At 47.5% G+C, this 20120-nt stretch overlaps 2 protein-coding genes across 3 annotated transcripts in view; one reads left to right on the forward strand and one right to left on the reverse strand.

Moving 5' to 3' along the window:
• The window catches only part of LOC118384182 (myosin-10-like), a 72434-nt gene extending 60414 nt beyond the window's left edge, over positions 1-12020 (forward strand). For both annotated transcript variants that reach the window (XM_052518913.1, XM_052518914.1), the window contains 23 exons: positions 1955-2076; positions 2407-2476; positions 2711-2871; positions 3031-3139; positions 3301-3432; positions 3786-3992; positions 4154-4291; positions 4369-4492; positions 4585-4756; positions 5464-5821; positions 5966-6172; positions 6264-6368; positions 6905-7057; positions 7208-7456; positions 7592-7804; positions 7983-8195; positions 8331-8492; positions 8600-8728; positions 8863-9075; positions 9264-9472; positions 9720-9828; positions 10314-10486; positions 10605-12020. In XM_052518913.1, the coding sequence (XP_052374873.1) occupies positions 1955-2076; positions 2407-2476; positions 2711-2871; positions 3031-3139; positions 3301-3432; positions 3786-3992; positions 4154-4291; positions 4369-4492; positions 4585-4756; positions 5464-5821; positions 5966-6172; positions 6264-6368; positions 6905-7057; positions 7208-7456; positions 7592-7804; positions 7983-8195; positions 8331-8492; positions 8600-8728; positions 8863-9075; positions 9264-9472; positions 9720-9828; positions 10314-10486; positions 10605-10761 (3885 nt within the window). In that variant the 3' untranslated portion in view covers positions 10762-12020. The remainder of the gene's footprint in view (positions 1-1954; positions 2077-2406; positions 2477-2710; positions 2872-3030; positions 3140-3300; positions 3433-3785; positions 3993-4153; positions 4292-4368; positions 4493-4584; positions 4757-5463; positions 5822-5965; positions 6173-6263; positions 6369-6904; positions 7058-7207; positions 7457-7591; positions 7805-7982; positions 8196-8330; positions 8493-8599; positions 8729-8862; positions 9076-9263; positions 9473-9719; positions 9829-10313; positions 10487-10604) is intronic.
• A 319-nt stretch (positions 12021-12339) lies between these two features.
• On the reverse strand, positions 12340-19907 carry LOC127905990 (ubiquitin carboxyl-terminal hydrolase 37-like). The gene is made up of 11 exons (XM_052518916.1): positions 19792-19907; positions 19484-19615; positions 17572-17710; positions 17308-17444; positions 17043-17136; positions 16867-16946; positions 16492-16629; positions 16317-16390; positions 15811-15880; positions 15577-15715; positions 12340-15339 (listed from the first exon to the last, which is right to left on the reverse strand). Exons 1-10 carry the CDS (start codon positions 19884-19886, stop codon positions 15700-15702), a joined length of 975 nt encoding a protein of 324 aa, XP_052374876.1. The 5' UTR covers positions 19887-19907; the 3' UTR covers positions 12340-15339; positions 15577-15699.
• Between the last annotated feature and the right edge of the window lie 213 nt (positions 19908-20120).

Below are 20120 nucleotides of genomic sequence, written 5' to 3' on the forward strand. Positions count from 1 at the left end.
CCACACCACCCACCAGAACCCCTGTAGCCCAGACTACAACCCCTCCACAACCATCCACCAGAATCCCTGTAGCCCAGACTACAACCCCCACACCACTCACCAGAACCCCTGTAGCCCAGACTACAACCCCCACACCACCCACCAGAACCCTTGTAGCCCAGACTACAGCCCCCACACCACCCACCAGAACCACTGTAGCCCAGACAACAGCCCCTCCACCACCCACCAGAACCCCTGTAGCCCAGGCTACAGCCCCCACACCACCCACCAGAACCCCTGTAGCCCAGACTACAGCCCCCACATCACCCACCAGAACCACTGAAGCCCAGACTACAACCCCACACCACCCACCAGAACCACTGTAGCCCAGACTACAACCCCACCACCACCCACCAGAACCCCTGTAGCCCAGACTACAGCCCCCACACCATCCGCTAGAACCACTGTAGCCCAGACTACAACCCCACCACCACCCACCAGAACCCCTGTAGCCCAGACTACAGCCCCCACATCACCCACCAGAACCACTGAAGCCCAGACTACAACCCCTCCACCACCCACCGGAACCCCTGTAGCCCAGGCTACAGCCCCCACACCACCCACCAGAACCCCTGTAGCCCAGACTACAGCCCCCACATCACCCACCAGAACCACTGAAGCCCAGACTACAACCCCACACCACCCACCAGAACCACTGTAGCCCAGACTACAACCCCACCACCACCCACCAGAACCCCTGTAGCCCAGACTACAGCCCCCACACCATCCGCTAGAACCACTGTAGCCCAGACTACAACCCCACCACCACCCACCAGAACCCCTGTAGCCCAGACTTCAGACCCTCCACCACCCACCAGAACCACTGTAGCCCAGACTACAGCCCCCACACCACCCACCAGAACCACTGTAGCCCAGACTACAACCCCCACACCACCCACCAGAACCACTGTTTCCCAGACTACAACCCCACACCACCCACCAGAACCACTGTAGCCCAGACTACAACCCCTCCACCACCCACCGGAACCCCTGTAGCCCAGACTACAACCCCCATAACACCCACCAGAACCACTGTAGCCCAGACTACAACCCCTCCACCACCCACCAGAACCACTGTAGCCCAGACTACAGCCCCCACACCACCCACCAGAACCACTGTAGCCCAGACTACAACCCCTCCACCACCCACCAGAACCACTGTAGCCCAGACTACAACCCCTCCACCACCCACCAGAACCCCTGTCGCCCAGACTACAACCCCTCCACCACCCACCAGAACCCTGTAGCCCAGACTACAACCCCTCCACCACCCACCAGAACCCCTGTAGCCCAGACTACAACCCCTCCACCACCCACCAGAACCCCTGTAGCCCAGACTACAACCCCTCCACCACCCACCAGAACCCCTGTAGCCCAGACTACAACCCCTCCACCAGCCACCAGAACCCCTGGAGACACACTCTGCTACCAGGCCTTAGTGGGCTCTCTGCCTCCATAAACAACAGCTCAGATGGAAGGCTGGAAATGAACCAATAGCGGAGTGGGGAGTTATGGGCTATGTGGGCCTGTTAAGTGTTCCCTAATGTATGCCAGGGGATTTAGACTAGACACGCTTGTTTCTGCACCGCAACCACAAATGACTGTCATAAATGGATGGTATGGATGGAGAAGAGGATATAAACACTGGTTGTTTTGGTGTGAATGTGTTCAAGTAGTTAGTCTAGTCCCTATGCAATCCTAATTGTAGAATGGCATTTTGCATAATATTTCACAAATATATTTGAAGTAACATTGTTTCCCTATAAAACATTTTCTGGGTGAAATTTTCAAAGCTAAATGAACAGTAACAGCATTTAGTTGCTCTTAGTTTAGAATAATCTTCTTTGCATGAAGTTTGGTACTGTACTGTATCTCTCCCTGACCTCTCACTTTAATGCCCCTCCCTCCCCTACAGGCTGGTAAGCTAGACCCCCACCTGGTTCTGGACCAGCTGAGGTGTAATGGTGTTCTGGAGGGGATCCGTATCTGCAGACAGGGCTTCCCCAACCGTATCGTCTTCCAGGAGTTCAGACAGAGGTACTGTACTCACTGTACACGCACCTCATACACGCACCTCATACACGCACCTCATATCTCATACGGACTATTTATTTATTTCAACCCAATTGATAAGTTCCTGTGTTTACTTTTGAGAGAGAGATTATACAGGACAAAGTGGCATTGGTTTCCCATTGCCCTGGGTGTTGTGCTTTGATTATCTCATGGAGCTGTTCTATTTCTGAACAGTGAGGCTTCTGTAAGATCCGAGGCCTCTCACGTCTCTCCTCACACCCTGGTCCTAGTCAACATGGAGGTGTGGTGTAATGACCCAGGGCCTTTACACATTCATGTCCACTCTGTTGCCAGGTATGAGATCCTCACCCCCAATGCCATCCCCAAGGGCTTCATGGATGGCAAGCAAGCCTGTGAGAGAATGGTGAGGATTTGTGTGTCACTATTTTACTGTGTTTAGCACATTGAATACTTGGGAGAGGCTCTTTGTCCTTTTACAAGCTAGAGCACGGTAAGCAGGTTAAATGTATATCGACTTCATAAACACCCATGACATGATTCTTCCTTAGTATTTATAGGGCAGCGCTTAAATGACACTGTTTATTATGATTTGGCCTTCCTTCCCTGGATTTAAATCTATGACCCATTTTCACTCCAGATCCGAGCCTTGGAGTTGGATCCTAACCTGTTCAGGATTGGGCAGAGTAAGATCTTCTTCAGGGCTGGTGTCTTGGCCCACCTGGAGGAAGAGAGAGACCTGAAGATCACTGACATCATCATCTACTTCCAGTCTGTCTGCCGGGGATACCTGGCCCGCAAGTGAGAGTTCTCTATATGCAATGGCCTTACCTTTCCTCAATTCCTTCCTTTCGTGACAACTACAACACTTCTTAGGACAGAAAGATGCCACAGATATATGTTTCCTTTGACCTTCTTGGTCAGTATGTCTGACCACGTCTCCCCTCTCTCTCCTGACAGGGCGTTTGTTAAGAAGCAGCAGCAACTGAATTGTCTGAAGGTGCTTCAGAGGAACTGTTCTGCCTACCTGAAGCTGAAGCACTGGCAGTGGTGGAGACTCTTTACCAAGGTGGGCATGTCTCCATTACAGTACACTATATCTACTGTATATGGCTAATCTGTCTTTGTAACACCAGCACTGTCACGTCTCTCTATACAGCTATATGATAAGGCTCCTAGTCATCTAAGTTTGAACAGTGGCTGACCCCAGGTCTGTGTTCTGTCCCCCAGGTGAAGCCCCTGCTGCAGGTCACCAGGCAAGAGGAGGAGATGCAGGCCAAGGACGATGAGCTTGTCAAGGTGAAGGAGAAGCAGACCAAGGTGGAGGGAGAACTGGTGGAGATGGAGAGAAAGCACTCACAGGTCAGTGTCCAGTCCACACCAACTACAGTGGACTACACTCTTAGAAAACAAGATGGTATCTAGAACCTAAAATTGTTATTTGGCTGTTCCCATAGTAGAACCCTTTGAATAACCCTTTTTGGTTCCAGGTAAAACCTGTTTGAGTTCCATGTAGAACACTTTCCACAGAGGGTTTTACCTGGAACCAAAAAGGGTTCTACCTGAAACCCAAAAGGGTTATCCTATGTGGACAGCCAAAGAACCCTTTTGGAACACGTTTTTCTAAGAGTGTAGACCCTAAGGATCATCCCTTTATGATCTTCAATTCCGCATTGTACCTTTCATTCCATTATGCCCATGTTTGCATTGTGTAGCTGATTGAGGAGAAGAACATCCTAGCGGAGCAGCTGCAGGCCGAGACGGAGCTGTTTGCCGAGGCTGAGGAGATGAGAGCTCGTCTGGCCGCTAAGAAGCAGGAGCTGGAGGAGATACTTCATGACCTGGAGTCTAGAGTGGAGGAGGAGGAGGAGAGGACCCAAGGCCTGCAAAGTGAGAAGAAGAAGATGCAGTCTCACATCCAGGTACTGATGAGACATGGAGACTGCAGAGTGGAAGCTTGAGAAGATTGAACATGGAAGTGGTTGCACGTATTTTATGACAGAAAATATATTTTCTGTGGACTCAAAACATTTCTACCAGTTACCTTCTTAATAAATGCTGTGATTTTATTTTATTTTTTCAGGACCTGGAGGAGCAGTTGGATGAGGAGGAGGCTGCCAGGCAGAAGCTGCAGCTGGAGAAGGTGACAGCCGAGGCCAAGATGAAGAAATTTGAGGAGGACATCTTGCTCCTGGAGGACCAGAACTCCAAGTTCCTGAAGGTGAGTGGAGATGACAACATTATGCTGCTGGACTTTACTATCATTATAAACAACCTGACTCCTCTTTCCCCCTTCAGGAAAAGAAGCTCCTGGATGACCGTGTGAATGAGATGATGTCACAGCTGACTGAGGAGGAGGAGAAGGCCAAGAACCTGGGCAAGACAAAGAACAAGCAGGAGGTGATGATGGTGGACCTGGAAGGTAGGTGTCCTCTTACCTACAAGGTCTCACTAGTTATAGGTAGTGAGTCCAGACACTTTAACACCATCCGTCTCCTTCCCTTCTCCCTTCAGAGCGTTTGAAGAAGGAGGAGAAGACTCGTCAGGAGCTGGAGAAGGCCAAGAGGAAGCTGGATGGAGAGACCACAGACCTGCAGGACCAGATAGCTGAGCTGCAGGCCCAGATAGAGGAGCTCAAGGTGCAGCTGGCTAAGAAGGAGGAGGAGCTGCAGGCTATACAGGCCAGGTGAGACGGACGGACGGACGGACAGACTGACGGACGGACGGTGAGACAGACAGACACAGGCCAGGTGAGACGGACGGACGGACGGAGGGAGGGAGGGCCCAAAGCTGGATGGAAGCCACCTGGAGATATAGTTCAGATGTATTTTGCCATTAGAAGGTGTTTGACTGCGAGGAAGTCTAATTCTCTAACTGCCTTAGACTGAAGTAATCATCACATAGTTGTATAGCGCCGTCATCAAATTCCCTCCTGTTTTAATTGTCTCAACACCTGTCTTTTATATGCCATATTTAACAATGGTAGGTATACAGTTGGCCAGACTTGCACCAGTAATCTGACTATTAAAACCCTATGAGCATTTACCATTTTTATGCCCTCTCGTCATGATACGGTGCTGACCAGACCACCTAGCAGCTATTTATTCAGCAGATCTCACTGGGTTGGAATGTGTAAATGTTGGCCCCACGTCTAGTCTGTGTTGAACGCTGGCCATTAAAAACACTCTGCTCTTTCAGGACCAACTCACATACTCAATGGTAGTGACAGAAACAAGGTATCTGTGTTTATTTCAGGATATATTGTCTGATACTGCCAACCAGTGGAAAATACATGCATAGCAACTTAGTTCAACTGTCCAAGCATAGGCCTATGACTATTTGGGGTCCTTTGTACTTGTACGACAACGTTGTAATTTAAAATGTGTGTGTCAGGGGAGACGAGGAGGTGACCCAGAAGAACAACGCCCTGAAGCAGGTACGGGAGCTACAGGCCCAGTTGGCAGAGCTGCAGGAAGACCTGGAATCAGAGAAGGTCTCCAGGAACAAGGCTGAGAAGCTCAAGAGAGATCTGAGTGAGGAGCTGGAGGCCTTAAAGACTGAGCTGGAGGACACCCTGGACACCACCGCAGCCCAGCAGGAGCTCAGGACCAAGCGTGAGCAGGAGGTGACGGAGCTGAAGAAGGCCATCGACGAGGAGACCAAGAACCACGAGGCTCAGATCCAGGAGATGAGACAGAGGCACTCCACGGCCCTGGAGGAGGTGTCTGAGCAGCTAGAGCAGGCCAAAAGGGTGGGTGGCTTCACAACAACCGCATGGTCATGTTTAGTCAGAGAAAACTTGGATGAGGTAGTGGAGGTAGTACTTCCTCTGTTTTAAATGTTTTGTGTTGTCTGAGCATGATTCCTATTGTAATATCTCTTGGTCTGTGTCCAGTTCAAGGTCAACCTGGAGAAGAACAAGCAGAGCACAGAGAGTGCCAACAAGGTGCTGGTCAGTGAGGTAAAGGGGCTGCAGCAGGCCAAGACTGAGTCAGAACACAAGAAGAAGAAGCTGGAGGCCCAGCTCCAGGAGTTTATGGCCCGGGTCACAGAGGGAGAGAAGGGCAAAGGAGAGCTGGCCGACCGCTCCCACAAACTACAGGTGAGAGAGGGCCATTTGCAGCACACACACACACACACATTAACCTCTGCTGGTGATGGTCTCTCAACTGGGCTGTTTGCTGTGTGTGCAGACGGAGCTGGATAGTGTGTCTGCTCTGCTGGAAGATGTAGAGAGGAAGGGAATCAAGCTGGTTAAAGACACCGCTGTCCTGGAGAGTGCTATGCAGGACACACAGGTGAGCTAGACTGGACAACCTCTCATCGGAGAAGAACACATTATGTGTATCTTAAAGGCCCAGTGCAGACAAAATCTTGTTTCCTGTCTTTTATATCATGTTGTACAACAGCTGATGAAACTAACACTGATCAAATTTGATCAGTGTTATTTCCTGATAATTGCATAAATTGTATTTTCAACCAGCAAGTCCTTCTAATCAGCAGGTTTGCATGCGTGGGAGTTTCGGCTTTCCATGGTGACATCGCCATGCGGTAAACTGATTTAATAGACCAATAACAAAGAGAGATCCAAACCGATTTGCTAATAGCAGCTAGTTTTCAGTTTCCCCCTCCCCACTCCCAGACAGTCCTCGCAAAATTGTTGCTTGAAAATGTGTTTTTTGCTACATTACATTAAGAGGACGTGGCATTCTGTTTCCGTGTCAATGTCTCATCTTTGGGATATGGAATTCTGTCTGTCTGTCTCTCTGTCTGTGTCTCTGTCTCTGTCTGTCTCCGTCTGTCTCTCTGTCTGTCTCTCTGTCTGTCTGTGTAGGAGCTTCTCCAGGAAGAGACACGTCAGAAGCTGAACATGAGCAGTCGTATCTGCCAGCTGGAGGAGGAGAAGAGCACCCTGCAGGAGCAGCAGGAGGAGGACGAGGTGGCGCGCAGAAACCTGGAGAAACAGCTGTGCACACTGCAGGCCCAGGTCCGCACAGTGCCTTACAGCTTAATTGTATCTATTCAAATAATATTACACATTAACTGCAACACAGATGATATCACCATAACAAGCTACCACCTACTGTAGCCATCCTTCAGTGAGAATCATATCATTGTAAACGTTATGTATGTGTAGCTGGTTGAGACCAAGAAGAAGCTGGAGGATGACGTGGGGATGGTGGAGGGTCTGGAGGAGGTGAAGAGGAAGCTGCAGAAGGACATGGAGCTGGCCACCCTGAGGCTGGAGGAGAAGGGCATTGCCTTTGAGAAGATGGAGAAGACCAAGACCCGCCTGCAGCAGGAGCTGGACGACCTCATGGTGGATCTGGACCACCAGAGAACCATCGTCTCCAACCTGGAGAAGAAGCAGAAGAAGTTTGACCAGGTTTGACTGATCACTCTAAGCCATCCATAACGGTAGCTAAATTGGCTTGGTCTTAGAGCACAGTATGGAATGGCATTGTGTAGATAGATGGTGGACATTTTCCCTCTGTAAGTCAGTTTTTACCCTGTGTTGTAGCTGCTGGCTGAGGAGAAGAACATCTCTGCACGCTATGCTGAGGAGAAGGACAAGGCTGAGGCGGAGGCCAGGGAGAAGGAGACCAAGTCTCTGTCTCTGGCCCGGGCTCTGGATGAGGCTCTGGAGGCCAAGGAGGAGTTTGAGAGACTCAACAAGCAGCTGAGGAGTGAGATGGAGGACCTGATGAGCTCCAAGGACGATGTGGGCAAGAACGTGAGTGTTGCACTGAATACTGGTGTTTTGTTCAGCTGAGGGCAGAATGGTTTGCATCTGTTGTTTTCAGATGGACTGCTCTGCATCCTACAGAAATAAACTAGGTTAAACCTAAACTTTAAAAGCCAGTTCATTCCAAATATCATCACCTCAAAGTATCTTCTCTACCACTGTACAGGTCCATGAGTTGGAGAAGTCCAAGAGGACTCTGGATCAGCAGCTGGAGGAGATGAGGACTCAGCTGGAGGAGCTGGAGGACGAGCTGCAGGCCACGGAGGACGCCAAGCTGCGTCTGGAGGTCAACATGCAGGCCATGAAGGCCCAGTACGAGAGAGACCTGCAGGGGCGAGACGACCAGAACGACGAGAAGAAAAGGGCGCTTGTCAAACAGGTGCAAAGAGGACACATTACTTCCATATAAACAAGAATTGTATGAAAAAATTCCAGGAACAATATGTTGTCATACTCTGAGAATGTACACCACCCCCTTCCCCTCCTCTGATCTGGTCTGTCCTGGTCTCCTCAGGTGCGTGAGATGGAGGCAGAGCTGGAGGATGAGAGAAAGCAGAGAGCCCTGGCCGTGGCTGCTAAGAAGAAGCTGGAGATGGACCTGATGGACATGGTGGGACAGATAGAGGGCGCCAACAAGGCCCGTGACGAAGCCATCAAGCAGCTACGCAAATTGCAGGTAATAAACTAACACCGTCTGTAGAACAGACAAGACAAATAAAAAAATATACAATTTATTATTTTGGTCAATAATGGGATTCGATCTATCTCCACTTTCTCCCTCAGTCCCAGATGAAAGACTACCAGAGGGAGTTGGAGGACGCCCGGGCCTCTCGGGACGAAATATTCTCCCAATCCAAGGAGAACGAGAAGAAGCTGAAGAGCCTGGAGGCCGAGGTTCTCCAGCTGCATGAGGTACAGTGGGCTGTAGTATTGCTCCCGTCATAACTCTGTGTTTTGGTCGGCTGTTTCCTGTAGTCCTGACTGGCTCATCTTACTGTGAGAAATGGTGACCTGTGTTTGACCTCTGTGTGACCTCTGCCCTGTAGGACCTGGCGGCGTCAGAGAGGGCGCGGCGCCACGCAGAGCAGGAACGGGATGAGCTAGCGGACGAGATCTCCAACAGCACCTCGGGCAAGTCTGCCTTGATGGATGAGAAAAGGAGGCTGGAGGCTCGCATTGCTCAGCTGGAGGAGGAACTAGAGGAGGAACAGGGCAACATGGAGCTGCTCAATGACCGCTTCCGCAAGACCACCATGCAGGTATGAGCCAGGAGGAAACATTTTCAGGTTGCAGACTTGATCATTGTAATCATATTACCCTTGTTCCTGACGTTTAGGGAACAATCCATTATTCAGCCCCTACCATAAAAAGTACTCTTATCTCTCTCTCACTTTCCCCTCTCTCCTTCATTCCCTGTTTTCCTCTCTCCACCTCTCTCCTCCCCCAGGTGGACACCCTGACCCTAGAGCTTGTGGCAGAGCGCAGCTTGGCCCAGAAGAGTGAGAATGCGCGCCAGCAGCTGGAGAGGCAGAACAAGGACTTGCGGGCCAAGCTGGGTGAGCTGGAGGGCTCTGTGAAGAGCCGGTTCAAGGCCTCCATCACTGCCCTGGAGGCCAAGATACTGCAGCTGGAGGAGCAGCTGGAGCAGGAGGCTAAGTGAGAAACACAGCAACTCTCTTATAACAACTCCAAACCTTATTAGACAGGGTGAAATAGGAGACCAAGACTCTTTAGAACAGGCTCAGCCCGTTGGAAGAGAGGTTCTTGAATGTGATCAATGTAATGAGTCAAAAGCAATCTTTAGAGATGCACTTGAAGATCTATGACTAACAACCTTTGTTACATTGCGTTTCCTGTGGTGCTCTAACTGTCCTATGACCTCATTCCTCTGTCCTCCTATCAGGGAGCGAGCAGCGGCCAATAAGCTTGTGAGACGGACAGAGAAGAAGCTGAAGGAGGTGTGCATGCAGGTGGAGGACGAGCGCCGCCATTCCGACCAGTACAAGGAACAGGTGAGGAGCTTGTCACGGATGTTTGGACGTCCCAGATCTTAAAGCTACAATATATTTAATTCTCATTGAAAACAAGTCTAAGACGCGATAGGTTTGTTCTATGTGCTCTATTTCTATGCTTCCTGTTCTTAAGTTTAGTTTTTGAGTCTTTTACTTTCGGTTTTGTACAACAGCTGAAAATATCTATTTTTTTTGGTTATGGATTCTCTACACAATGACTGCTTGTTTTGACTCAAACAGAAATGAGGTGAATTCTGCATAGTGCATTTTTAAGATGTACACAACTAAAGTAGGAATTCTATCCAATTCAGTACAACTTGCAAAGGTGGGCCGGGATTGGATAGGTGTGAAGATTTAGGATTGGAGTCTTTCCTACAGTAGGTTCTTTCCAGTAACCACTGGACCATAGGAATGCTGAGTATTGTAAGTATTAGTATTGACTGTTCATCATTGTTGATGTCTGTTGTGACTCCTGGCTGAGTCAGATGGAGAAGGCCAACTCTCGCATGAAGCAGCTGAAGAGGCTGCTTGAGGAGGCTGAGGAGGAGGCCACACGTGCCAACGCCTACCGCAGGAAGCTGCAGAGGGAGCTGGACGATGCAACTGAGGCCAGCGAGGGTCTCAGCCGCGAGGTCAACACACTCAAGAGCCGCCTCAGGTATTTAGAACCCCACACACACACAAACTCTAAGATTATATTTTTCACACAATCAGTTGTGTATATTGGCCAAATTGTGGTCCTCTCCACCTCTCCTGGCCCCATCTGTCCCCTGCAGGCGTGGAGGCCCCATCAGTTTCTCCTCCAGCCGCTCGGGCAGGCGTCAGCTGCAGGTGGAGGGAACATCGCTCGACCTCTTATCCGACGACGAAGTGGAAAACAAGACTACGGACTCCAATGCCAACGAGACGCCAGCGGCTCCCCAACCAGAGTAGAAGCTCTCCCTCCAGCCCACATGCAGCATGGCCTCCGCCCCCACAAACCTTCCCCCTGTCCTCCTAACCCCAGACACCAGCAGTGGACCCCACTACTCTGCCTTATCCCTCTATGACAAGCTGCAGGGCCAAGCAAATCCATAATCTCCTCCTTATGAATATACCGCACATCAAGCCTTGGATTAGTTTTTAACATCAATTGCAGATAAAAGTGCATTTAAATTGCATAGGCGTCTGAGTGTGCATAGGCACTCGAAAACAAATAGCAGGAGTTTACCATAATGATGTTAAGCTACTTCCCTGGAACAGCCATTAGAATCAAACAGCCCTCTAGCTAGAATGAACCACTGTCATTTCAGCTGGTTTACTGGCACACAGGTGGACGACTGCACAAAAGTCGGTAAAAACATGTGTCTTTCATGATTGTACAGTATTGGACCAGGATATGTAAAACAAAGCACAGCGTAAGAGAGGGAATTATTTTTAAATGGGAGCCTAAATGATGATCCCACTGAATGTTTTCATCAAAACCACCACTGTCATAGAGATACTGCAATCCACTTAGTTTAGTATAAAAATAACTATGTGAATAACTATTTGGTAGCAGGTTTGTAGTAAATGAGATTGTACCACGCCATGTTGCCTCAGCCTTCCCCCTATATATATGACCAGCAAAAGACCCTGTTAACTTTACCAATATAACCTTGTCCAATAGCCCACCATTTTATATTTGACATATCAATCTACTTTAAGTGGTGTACGATAATGTGTGGAATTCGGTTTGTCAGACTTGGAGCAAAGGCCCTTTTTTTATAAAGACAGCCCAAATGTGTGCTTGACATACTGCAATATTGCTATGTATAATTCTGCCCATTCAGTTATGTTTTCTGTACCATGTACAAAATGCTTAACTCAAAATGCACAAGGTTTCTTTGGCATCTCTTGTCACCATAATATCATTGCATTACAAATGGTTGAATAATATTAGCATGATTTACAGAAGGGTAATTCATGTTTTATTGAAGTTTTTTTGAGTGTTAGAGCGTTGGTTTTAATTCAGTGGTTCAGGGTAGAGAAATCGATCAATTTGAATATGCACACTTGTGCATATTGTTGATGCCTTGATTGTTAAACATAAATTACAATTTTGTAAATGAGTAAATACATATGAGGCCTTTATTAATTATTTTAAACCAGAACAAATTGGGGGAAAAAGGTTTATCTGTTTCTTTTGAAAGACACTTCTCAATAAAGACATGGGGGGGACAAGTGTATAGTGTTTGAACCAGTTTCATAGCTTTAGTGTCATATTATACCATAAGCACCTCTCCCATCATGTTGGTGTGAACCAGTGTTATAACAGAATGATTTATGGAGCCTTCTGTCTGCCAGGCAGAAAGTAGGATTTCAATGGGTTTAAAGCTTTAACATCCTGAAGGTTGTTATTATTAGTGGACTGGCTGTTGACCACCAGGTATTCATCATCTCCTTTTATTTCTTGTATTCCTGTATTCCTAGACTTTTTTTGTTATTGTTGTAAAAGACCAATAAACATATCCATTATAGAAAAGTGTTTTATTTATTCTGTCATTCTTGTGCAACACGTTGATGTCCTCTTAGTCTTTCCCACAGTAGTTGTGGGAAAGACTGTCTTCAAACTGATATGTGACGTATGGTCCATGTTACATTGCCATACATTGTTCCATTACTTCATTGGTGGTTACATTGAAGCCCTGAGGGAGCGCGTAGTCTATAGACTGTGCACAGACACACAGTATTATTGTAATATTAACTTTTTCCACTAGGGATTGCCTCTTGTACAGTGCATTCGGAAAGTATTCAGACCCCTTGACTTTTCCCACATACGTTACAGCCTTATTCAGAATGGACAAAAAAATGTAAAATCCTTATCAATCTACACACAATACCCCATAATGACAAAGCGAAAACAGGTTTTTAGAAATTCTAGCAAATGTAAACAACATTAAAAACAAAAATACTTGTACATGATTTGGAAAGGCACACACCTGTCAATATAAGGTTCCGCAGTGACATTTCATGTCAGAACAAAAACCAAAGGCAGTTTGGCCGCCCAGCCAAACTGAGCAATCGGGAGAAGAGCCTTGGTCAGGGAGGTGAACAAGAACCTGGTGGTCACTCTGACAGAGCTCCAGAGTCCCTCTGTGGAGGTTGGAGAATCTTCCAGAAGGACAACCATCTCTGCAGCACTCCACCAATCAGGCCTTTATGGTAGAGTGGCCAGACGGAAGCCATTTCTCAGTAAAAGGCCACATGACAGCATGCTTGGAGTTTGCCAAAAGCCACCTCAAGACCCTCAGATGAGAAACAAGATTCTCTTGTCTGATGAAACCAAGATTGAACTCTTAGGCCTGAATGCCAAGCATCACATCTGGAGGAAACCTGGCACCATTTCTACGGTGAAGCATGGTGGTGGTAGCAACATGCTGTAGGGATGTTTTTCTGAAGCAGGGACTGGGAGACTAGTCAGGATCGAGGGAAAGATGGCGCTTGTAACGCCAGGGTAGTGGGTTCGATCCCCGGGACCACCCATACGTAGAATGTATGCACACATGACTAAGTCGCTTTGGATAAAAGCGTCTGCTAAATGGCATATATTATTATTATTATTACAGAGAGATCCTTGATGAAAACCAGCTCCAGAGCATGCAGGATCTCAGACTGGGGTGAAGGGGTCACCTTCCAATAGGACAATGACCATATGCACACAGCCAAGACAATGCAGGAGTTGCTTGGGGACAAGTCTCTGAATGTCCTTGAGTGGCCCAGCCAGAGCCCAGAGTTGAACCCGATCTAACATCTCTGGAGAGACCTGAAAATAGCTGTGCAGTGACGCTCCCCATCCAACCTGATAGAGCTTGAGAGGATCTCCAGAGAAGACTGGGAGAAATGCAGGAGTGCCAAGAAGACTCCAGGCTGTAATCACTGCCAAAGGTGCTTCAACAAAGTACTGAGTAAAAGGTCTGACTACTTATGTAAATGTGATATTTCAGATTTTTGTTTTCTTTATAAATTTGCAAAGAAATCTAAAAATCATTTTTTTTCTGTTATTATGGGGTATTGTGTATAGATTGATGAGAAGAAAAAAAAACAATTTAATGAATTTTAGAATAAGGCTGTAACTTAACAAAATGTGGAAAAGGTCAAGGGGTCTGAATACTTTCTGAATGCACTGTAGGTACATTTATTCACTACCATGTACAGTAAAGGAAAATAAATTGCACTCGGTCGGTGAGATGTTTTATATTTATATAATTGTAAACATACAGTAGATGGCCTAAAGTGGGTACATGCTTTGTGGTGTAGGCGGTTTCCTCTGGTGGTCTAGGGCAGCCTGATGTCCAGGTGGTCTAGGGCAGCCTGATGGTCTAGGGCAGCCTGGTGGTCTAGGGCAGCCTGGTGGTCTAGGGCAGCCTGGTGGTCTAGGGCAGCCTGATGTCCTGGTGGTGTAGGGAAGCCTGATGTCCTGGTGGTGTAGGGAAGCCTGATGTCCTGGTGGTGTAGGGAAGCCTGATGTCCTGGTGGTGTAGGGCAGCCTGATGTCCTGGTGGTGTAGGGAAGCCTGATGTCTAGGGCAGCCTGATGTCCTGGTGGTTTAGGGAAGCCTGATGTACTGGTGGTCTAGGGCAGCCTGATGTCCTGGTGGTTTAGGGAAGCCCGTTGCCCTGGTCGTTTAGAGCAGAATTATTCCTTGGTGGTCTAGGGCAGCTTGATGATGGTCTAGGGCAGCCTGATGGTGGTGTAGGGCAGCTTGATGGTGGTGTAGGGCAGCTTGATGGTGGTGTAGGGCAGCCTGATGGTGGTCTAGGGCAGCTTGATGGTGGTGTAGGGCAGCCTGATGGTGGTCTAGGGCAGCTTGATGGTGGTGTAGGGCAGCCTGATGGTGGTGTAGGGCAGCTTGATGGCGGTGTAGGGTAGCCTGATAGTGGTCTAGGGCAGCTTGATGGTGATGTAGGGCAGCTTGATGGTGGTGTAGGGCAGCCTGATGGTGGAGTAGGGGTGTCTGATGGTGGTCTAGGGCAGCTTGATGGTGGTGTAGGGCAGCCTGATGGTGGTGTAGGGCAGCTTGATGGTGGTGTAGGGCAGCTTGATGGTGGTGTAGGGCAGCCTGATGGTGGTCTAGGGCAGCTTGATGGTGGTGTAGGGCAGCCTGATGGTGGTCTAGGGCAGCTTGATGGTGGTGTAGGGCAGCTTGATGGTGGTGTAGGGCAGCCTGATGGTGGTGTAGGGCAGCCTGATGGTGGTGTAGGGCAGCCTGATTGGTGGTCTAGGGCAGCCTGATGGTGGTGTAGGGCAGCCTGATGGTGGTGTAGGGCAGCCTGATGGTGGTGTAGGGCAGCCTGATGGTGGTCTAGGGCAGCCTGATGGTGGTGTAGGGCAGCCTGATGGTGGTGTAGGGCAGCCTGATTCGATTAATCTGATGTTTCTTGGTATTGTGGTAGGTGTTACTCCAGGTGGTTCCTGGGCTCTGTGCATCTCCCTGAGTTTTATGATAGGTTCTCCTGGTCCTGAGGGGCCTGGTCTCCTTCCCCTGCTCCACTACAATGAGAAATGACAGGGAGATCTTACGTGTACATACAATGTCTGGAAAATAACACATATAGAGGGATTACAGGTTAAAGATTACACATTCAAGATTACACATTCAACTCTTAATGTGTGGTCAAGGAATCATCTTTCTAGCTTTGGTAAACACTTTTTTTTTTCTTGATGACTCATTGTTGTGATTGACTCCATTTGTGACATTCTTCTCAAATGTGTGGGCTAGAGCCTTACCTGCAGACATAGAACAGGATGTAGGCCGTCTGTGCCCTCGCCCTCAGCACAGTGGCCTCATCTGTCCTCAAGACACTTGCGTCATCCAGGCAGAGCCACCCACTGCCACGGCTGTCCAAAACATCACTGATGTAGTGGCCTGGGGAACAAGGGAGACAGAATAGAGTGTACATTAAGCTTTCAGAATTATGTATGCGTGTGCGTGCGTGCCTGCATACCTGAGTGCCTGCATACCTGTATACATGTTGTCTCCCAGATGTGAGATCACACTTGACAATTTGTAGATATTGTCTGGCTGGTGTCTCTGTAAGGAAACACATTTAATAATAGGATTGTTATTTTATCTACAGGATAGGGGTGCCTTCTATAACTGCCTTATCTTGACCGGCCCCCAAACTATCTCAACTGGATCTAATTATCTGTTATTTATTTCTTTCTCTCTCTATATATATATATATTTCTCTCTCTATATATTTCTCTCTCTCTCCTCACCACAGCGACTGCCTGCTGCCCCTTCTCACTGTCAGCTGGCTTCTCTAGCTGGTCAAAGGAAATTGAAGCTGGTGGGGGATATCAAATATAGTGTAAATACAAACCAAAAAGTGAAGTGGAAACCTATCAACAAATATACTCTTAACTTCCGACTTGCTTTCCTCAACAGTCCTGTTTCATGAGAGGGTGACTCGTTGTTGTGATTGACTCCATTTGTTCTGCATGATGTCAGTAACACATTGTCCTACCTGGTTTATCAAGGGTGCCTTTCGGGGAGTTTGCAGATGTGTTGTCCATGTTGTTGTTCCCCAGTGAGCTTGCCCTGTGTAAATCGATGGCAATGAAAATCAATCTAGTGTGTGAAAATCATGGTGTGTGTTGGCTGCTCAATGTGCAATGTCCCCAAACAGAGTGTAAACCAACCTGGCTCCATGCTGGACAGGGGCTGTCTCCCCACATAGGGCTGGGAGGGTCAGTTCTGCAGGGATGGACATGGGATCGTCCACCTTCTCTGGCTCCCAGTTGCCTGCAGTAAACCGCTTAATATGAAGCATTAGGACCCTGCTCAGAGACAGACGGACAGGCAGGCATTTACACAGACAGACAGACAGACAGACAGACAGACAGACAGACAGACAGACAGACAGACAGACAGACAGACATTCACAAAGATGGGATGAACAGGCAGGCATTCACACAGACAAAGGAATCAGTCTTGTACTCAAATCAATAATCCAGTTTGGTGAGTTAGATCAGGACTGTCAATTGTAATCTGAGATGATGATGGGGGGGACTCACCGGGGCAGCGTGAGGAAGTGCCTAGTCACAGATGCCATGCTGCCTGAGCACACCCTGCATGCACACTCTAACGCAGATGGCTAGGTGACAAAGCATAGCAATACAATTATGAACATTATGACATTAATGATAGTGTTCCTTGACATACTAACTCTTGGTTTAAGCTAAGTGCTGACCTTAAAGTAGAGGTCCAGGCTGTGTGTCAGGTAATGGCTCAGGCTCAGTGACAGGTGATTATAATCCTCCTGACCATAAACTATAACTCCACAGCTTCAGAAGTACAGAGAGAAATGCATCAGCTTTCCAACACAAACCTTTTGATCCCTCTACACACTATCTTAATGCTTTACCTCTGTATCCTGCATGTTATGCTGACATTAAACCTCCTCACAAATGTGATGACGACATCAAGGTACACCGTATACAAATGACAGCTGTTACCTGGTGCAGGTACGGGAAGTCTTCAGCTTGAATTCTAACTGCTTCACGGGGCAGGTGTATGGCTCTGGTGAGCCCTTTAATGCCATACCCTCCTCCTTCAGCTGTAAGAGGAGGAGCACCACACATTCATGGGCATCCTAAGAGAAGAATGGGAAAGAAGCAGAAAATACATCAACAACTACAACTGAAACAGAGCTGAGGAAAAACACTGTCACGTGTCCCAGGTTTATTGTTAAGTGAGTCTTTTAGCAAATAATATCTTACCTGTTCATCGTCGTCCTCATAGTCCTCATTGACAACGGAGAGACAGCGTTTGACTGTTTGAAGGATTTTCTTCTTTTCCTTTTTCTTAGCATTAACAGTGCCTCCAGAAAGCCTGGCCTGATGTAACTCAGCAAAGCAGCTTTGGAGGGAGACAAAGAGCATGCATTCAGGTTTCGCTGTCTCACTTTGGCCACAGATTAGCTCTGTGCTTCTACTTTAGCTGATTCCTGATTGTGACAGGAAATCACCTCTGGTGTTAATCAGTAGCTGAGTTGGGTGTGGTTTTATCTTAAAAATTATATGAGGCACTAAGAGTGTACGAAAGAGAGTATACACACACACACACACACACACACACACACACACACACACACACACACACACACACACACACACACACACACACACACACACACACACACACACACACACACACACACACACACACACAAAAATAAAATAAAATAACATTTATTTATATAGCCCTTTGTACATCAGCTGATATCTCAAAGTGCTGTACAGAAACCCAGCCTAAAACTCCAAACAGCAAGCAATGCAGGTGTAGAAGCACGGTGGCTAGGAAAAACTCCCTAGAAAGGCCAAAACCTAGGAAGAAACCTAAAGAGGAACCAGGCTATGTGGGGAACCAGGCTATGTGGGGTTGCATACATACACATACATACACACAAACATACATACTAAACAAAAATATAAATGCAACTCGTGAAGTGTTGGTCCCAAGCTTCATGAGCTGAAATAAAAGATCCCATACATTTTCCATATGCACAAAAACCTAATTTCTCTCAAATTTTGTGCACAAATTTGTTTACATACCTTTTAGTGTGAATTTATCCATTGCCAAGAAGCTGATTAAACAGCATGATCATTACACAGGTGCACCTTGTGCTGAGAACAATAAAAGGCCACTCTAAAATGTGCAGTTTTGTCACACAACACAATACCACAGACATCTCAGGTTTTGAGGGAGCGTGCAATTGGCATGCTGACTGCAGAAATGTCTGCCAGAGAATTGAATGTTCATTTCTACACCATAAGCTGCCTCCAACATCGTTTTAGAGAATTTGGCAGTACATCCAACCGGTCTCACAACTGCAGACCACGTGTAACCACACAAGCCCAGAACTGCCACATCTGGCTTCTTCACCTGCGGGATCGTCTGAGGGGGTGCTGAGGAGTATTTCTGTCTGTAATATAGCCCTTTTGTGGGGAAATCTCATTCTGATTGGCTGGGCCTAGCCCCCCAGTGGGTGGGCCTATGCCCTCCCAGCCCCACCCATTGCTGCGCCCTTGCTCAGTTGTGAAATCCATAGATTATGGCCGAATGAATTTATTTCAATAGACTGATTTCCTTATATGATCTGTAACTGAGTAAAATCTTTGAAATTGTTGCATGTTGCATTTATATTTTTTATTTAGTATACATCAAGTACATACATACATACATATACATACATACATACATACATACATACATACATACATACATACATACATACATACATACATACATACATACATACATACATACATACATACATACATACATACATACATACATACATACATACATACATACATACATACATACATACATACATACATACATACATACGTATGTACATACATACCACAGGAGGTTGATGACGGGTTCGTGGTAATGGCTGGAGCGGAATCAGTGGAATGGTATCTAATACATCAAACATATGGTTTCCATGAGTTTGATGCCATTCCATTTGCTCCGTTTCAGACATCATTACGAGTCGTCCTCCCCTCAGCAGCCTCCACTGATACATACATTGAGGCGGGACTGTGTACTGTAACTATAAGCATCTAGGTGGGTGGTTCAGTGTGTGTACAGGTGGGACAGGAGGGTGAGAGCGAGGCTGTATACCATAGCAGTTTAGAGGAGGGGGAGGAACTCCAGATGTTCTTCTGTCTCAGGATGTCTCTGCAAAATGCTGGCAGCCCCAGCAGGCACTGCAGAGCAGAGTTCATGAAGCAGGTGTTGCCAATATTAGGCAACCTGTGGGAAAGAAGCCATCAGTTACACACTAATATCTGAACTGTGGACCAAAGGTAAACTAATGAATGGATTTGTAAGGCATGAATGCAAGATAACTCTGAGTACCACACAGAATTATTTTAAACAAAAAGAGGAGCTCAGAGATAAGAGTAGGTGTGTGTGTGTGTGTCTTTTACCCGAGGAGCTTGGTGTTGTCTTCACCCTCGCCTGTGCAGCTCTGCTCCCCCAGCTGGGTGCTACTCTTACTGAACAGGTTGCGGAGGCGGGCCATGGCGTCCCGAGACCTGACCAATGGCCTGGAGGAAGAGAGACAGGGTAGAGGCCTCAGTAACTCAACACCAATCTGTCTGTTTGAACACGGTTTTAATGTACAGGCATACAGATATTCGTTACCATGTCATAGTGTGAGTGACAACTCTTATGTAGAGTCGAGTGAGATGAAGGTGGCAATTGTCTACAGTACTTACCTCTCCAAGGAGACAGAGGAAGCCCTCAGGTCAATGGA

Source organism: Oncorhynchus keta, chromosome 5 (assembly GCF_023373465.1).
Source record: "Oncorhynchus keta strain PuntledgeMale-10-30-2019 chromosome 5, Oket_V2, whole genome shotgun sequence".
In the NCBI taxonomy this organism is placed as follows: Eukaryota; Metazoa; Chordata; class Actinopteri; order Salmoniformes; family Salmonidae; genus Oncorhynchus; species Oncorhynchus keta.

Coding starts and splice junctions, on each gene's coding strand:
- LOC127905990 (XM_052518916.1), bottom strand. CDS start 19,886: ATGGCCCGCCTCCGCAACCTGTTCAGTAAGAGTAGCACCCAGCTGGGG. Junction 17,445..17,571: donor ATGAGGACGACGATGAACAG/GTAAGATATTAT, acceptor TTCTTCTCTTAG/GATGCCCATGAATGTGTGGT. Junction 16,947..17,042: donor GCCTGGACCTCTACTTTAAG/GTCAGCACTTAG, acceptor TTTGTCACCTAG/CCATCTGCGTTAGAGTGTGC.